We start from the raw sequence: 3,251 nt of genomic DNA, 5'->3' as shown, positions 1-3,251 counted from the left end.
GGGAGCATGTGGTGAGCGTGCGCAAGAGTGGCAAGCATGTCACCAACAGCCCCTTCAAGATCCTGGTGGGACCATCTGAGATTGGGGATGCTAGCAAGGTGCGGGTCTGGGGCAAGGGCCTGTCGGAAGGACACACGTTCCAGGTGGCGGAGTTCATCGTGGACACTCGTAATGCAGGTACTTCTTGCCCCGGAGACCCCTCACTGCAGCTGGTGCCTCAAGTGGGGACCAGTCCTTTCCTTCCCAGTGCCCCTGGACCATAACCTCCCCTCCCCTCCTGAACTTCCTGGCCCAGTCTCTGCTGAGACTCCCATTCTGGGGCCCACTTGGGAAGAGTAAATGTCCCCCTGTCGCTTCTCCTGTGTCTGAGAGAAAGCTCAGCCATCCTGAGTCTCTCCTTCACTCACCAAAACCCAAGAGGCCTGCCTTAGAGGAATTTCCAGACTACCTATCCCTGACCCTCTGGGTCACTGCCTGGCTCACCCCTCCTTCTACTGAGCCATCTTTCCTTAGTGGTTACGATGCCCCTTGGGTGTCTGTTCTGGGCGGAGCCTGGGGTTTGGGGAGGGGAGAGCAGATGGCAGTGGGGACTGAGGGAGATGTGTCCCTTGCCTCCCGCTAGGTTATGGGGGCCTGGGGCTGAGTATTGAAGGCCCTAGTAAGGTGGACATCAACTGTGAGGACATGGAGGATGGCACGTGCAAAGTTACCTACTGCCCCACCGAACCCGGCACCTACATCATCAACATCAAGTTTGCTGACAAGCACGTGCCCGGTAAGGCTCTGGGCTGTGGCCGGGATGGACCAGGAGGCTGGAGACGAGTGACCTGAGGTGGCTGACCCACTCTTTCTTGTCCCTACAGGAAGCCCCTTCACAGTGAAGGTCACTGGCGAGGGCCGCATGAAGGAAAGCATCACCCGGCGCAGGCAGGCGCCATCCATCGCCACCATCGGCAGCACCTGTGACCTCAACCTCAAGATCCCAGGTGGGCGCCGGAAGAGTCTGGTGGGGAGGGCCCAGAGCCTGTCCCCGGGGCCTCTGTCCTTCTGGCTTATTTCTCACCTCCCTCCCCTCCGCCCGCTCCACGTGTCCCACAGGGAACTGGTTCCAGATGGTGTCCGCCCAGGAGCGCCTGACACGCACCTTTACCCGCAGCAGCCACACATACACCCGCACGGAGCGCACGGAGATCAGCAAGACACGGGGCGGGGAGACCAAGCGCGAGGTGCGGGTGGAGGAGTCCACCCAGGTTGGCGGAGACCCCTTCCCCGCCGTCTTCGGGGACTTCCTGGGCCGGGAGCGCCTGGGCTCTTTTGGCAGCATCACCCGGCAGCAGGAGGGTGAGCAGGACCGGGCCGGGCTCTTCACAGGGAGGTGGGCCTTCTGTCCCTCGGGACAGGATGGGGAGGCTGCTGGTCTGAGCAGAGGAGGGGGTGTTTACTGAGGGAGGGAGGGAAGGGCGAGGGCCTGGAGCAGCCCCGGAGTTGCCCTGACACTCCCCACCCCCTGCAGGTGAGGCCAGCTCTCAGGACATGACTGCACAGGTGACCAGCCCGTCGGGCAAGACGGAAGCTGCTGAGATCGTGGAGGGGGAGGACAGTGCATACAGCGTCCGCTTTGTGCCCCAGGAGATGGGGCCCCACACGGTCACTGTCAAGTACCGCGGCCAGCATGTGCCAGGCAGCCCCTTTCAGTTCACCGTGGGGCCGCTGGGTGAAGGTGGTGCCCACAAGGTGCGGGCTGGAGGCACGGGGCTGGAGCGAGGGGTGGCTGGCGTGCCAGGTAAGGGGGTAGGTTCCCGGGACGGGGGATGGGGGAGGACAGCCAGCAGGGTAGGTGACGGTGCTGAAGAGCTGCCCCCGTCCCGTTTCCATCTCCAGCCGAGTTCAGCATCTGGACCCGAGAAGCAGGTGCCGGGGGCCTATCGATCGCCGTGGAGGGTCCCAGCAAGGCGGAAATTGCATTTGAGGACCGCAAGGACGGCTCGTGTGGGGTCTCCTATGTTGTCCAGGAGCCAGGTGGGCATCTTGCTGAGCCTGCCTGACTTTCCAGACCAGGCTTCTGCTCGCCCCGGCAGGAGATAGGGCTCCCAAACCAACCCCTCACCTGGGCCGCTGCAGTTTCTCTGCCCCATTTCCCTCCACCCTACACTCCTGGGAACATGTGTCTCCAGAGCTGAGCTCGACCTAGGAGCTTGTCCGGTACTGAGATCAGGGTGGGGTTGTTTCCCACGCTGCTGTCCCCTGTCCTGCAGCTTGAGCTGACTGGTCTTCTCTCCCCAGGTGACTACGAGGTCTCCATCAAGTTCAACGACGAGCACATCCCAGACAGCCCTTTCGTGGTACCCGTGGCCTCCCTCTCAGATGATGCTCGCCGTCTCACTGTCACCAGCCTCCAGGTGTGTGCCCGGGGGGGATGGGGCCCTCCTGCCACCCTGAGGGATGGGCAGTAGAGGATGGTAGGCCCATGTGACCAGGGACTTAGCAGTGACCTTGGAAGGGCCATACAGGTGGCCCCTCTCTCCCAGTGTTTAGACAACAGGGGGCTCTAGCTATACTAGCTGCCCCTTGGGGTAGTCTTGGCAGCCTCAGGTGCTGCTGTGTCCTCCGCCCCCTTCCCAATCCTAGAACTGGGTTCATCTTCACCACTTGCCCCCCTAAACCTCCCCATCGGCCCCACCTTCCCCATCAAGTGCCCCCAGGGCAGTCCAGCCCACATGCCTCTTTTTCCCATCCCAGCACTGGGTTCTCTGCTATCAGGCCAGCTTTATGGTATCTGGGTCTTACCTCCCCAGCCAGGACAGGGCATATCATCTCTGGTCCCTGACCATGCCTGGCACAGCCAGGTGGCCCCACCTCATAGCAGGTGGTTGCCAAGGCCAAAGACCCAGCCTCTGCCTCCCATCGCAGCCTTGTTCAGAGCCTCCCTAAGCCGGGTCAGGCGGCAGGGGGCAGCTGGGGGTGGGAGGAGGGAGCCTCCGGGCTGGGCAGGAAGGGATATCAGTGCCAGGCTGCAGACATGAGCCCTCCAGGCCCTCCCAGGAGTCTGAGCACCCTCCGTGGTCTCTGCAGGAGACCGGGCTCAAGGTGAACCAGCCGGCGTCCTTTGCGGTGCAGCTGAACGGTGCACGGGGCGTGATCGACGCTAGGGTGCACACGCCCTCGGGCGCCGTGGAAGAGTGCTACGTCTCCGAGCTGGACAGTGGTGAGCTGGCCTATCCCTGCCAGGCTAGGACCTTCTGGAAAGGGGA

The 3,251-nt window shown here is 62.7% G+C and overlaps 1 protein-coding gene across 1 annotated transcript in view; it reads left to right on the top strand.

The window, feature by feature from the left end:
* The window catches only part of FLNC (filamin C, gamma), a 28,049-nt gene that overhangs the window by 22,818 nt on the left and 1,980 nt on the right, over window positions 1-3,251 (top strand). Inside the window, 8 exon segments of the mRNA XM_010831763.1 lie at window positions 6-177; window positions 623-775; window positions 864-986; window positions 1,099-1,341; window positions 1,514-1,783; window positions 1,882-2,019; window positions 2,284-2,399; window positions 3,073-3,234. Coding sequence (XP_010830065.1) covers window positions 6-177; window positions 623-775; window positions 864-986; window positions 1,099-1,341; window positions 1,514-1,783; window positions 1,882-2,019; window positions 2,284-2,399; window positions 3,073-3,234 — 1,377 coding nt within the window.

Source organism: Bison bison, unplaced genomic scaffold (assembly GCF_000754665.1).
Source record: "Bison bison bison isolate TAMUID 2011002044 unplaced genomic scaffold, Bison_UMD1.0 scf7180017864530, whole genome shotgun sequence".
NCBI lineage: Eukaryota > Metazoa > Chordata > Mammalia > Artiodactyla > Bovidae > Bison > Bison bison.
Note: the sequence above shows the minus strand (reverse complement) of the source record. Positions and strands in the feature narration are given on the sequence as shown.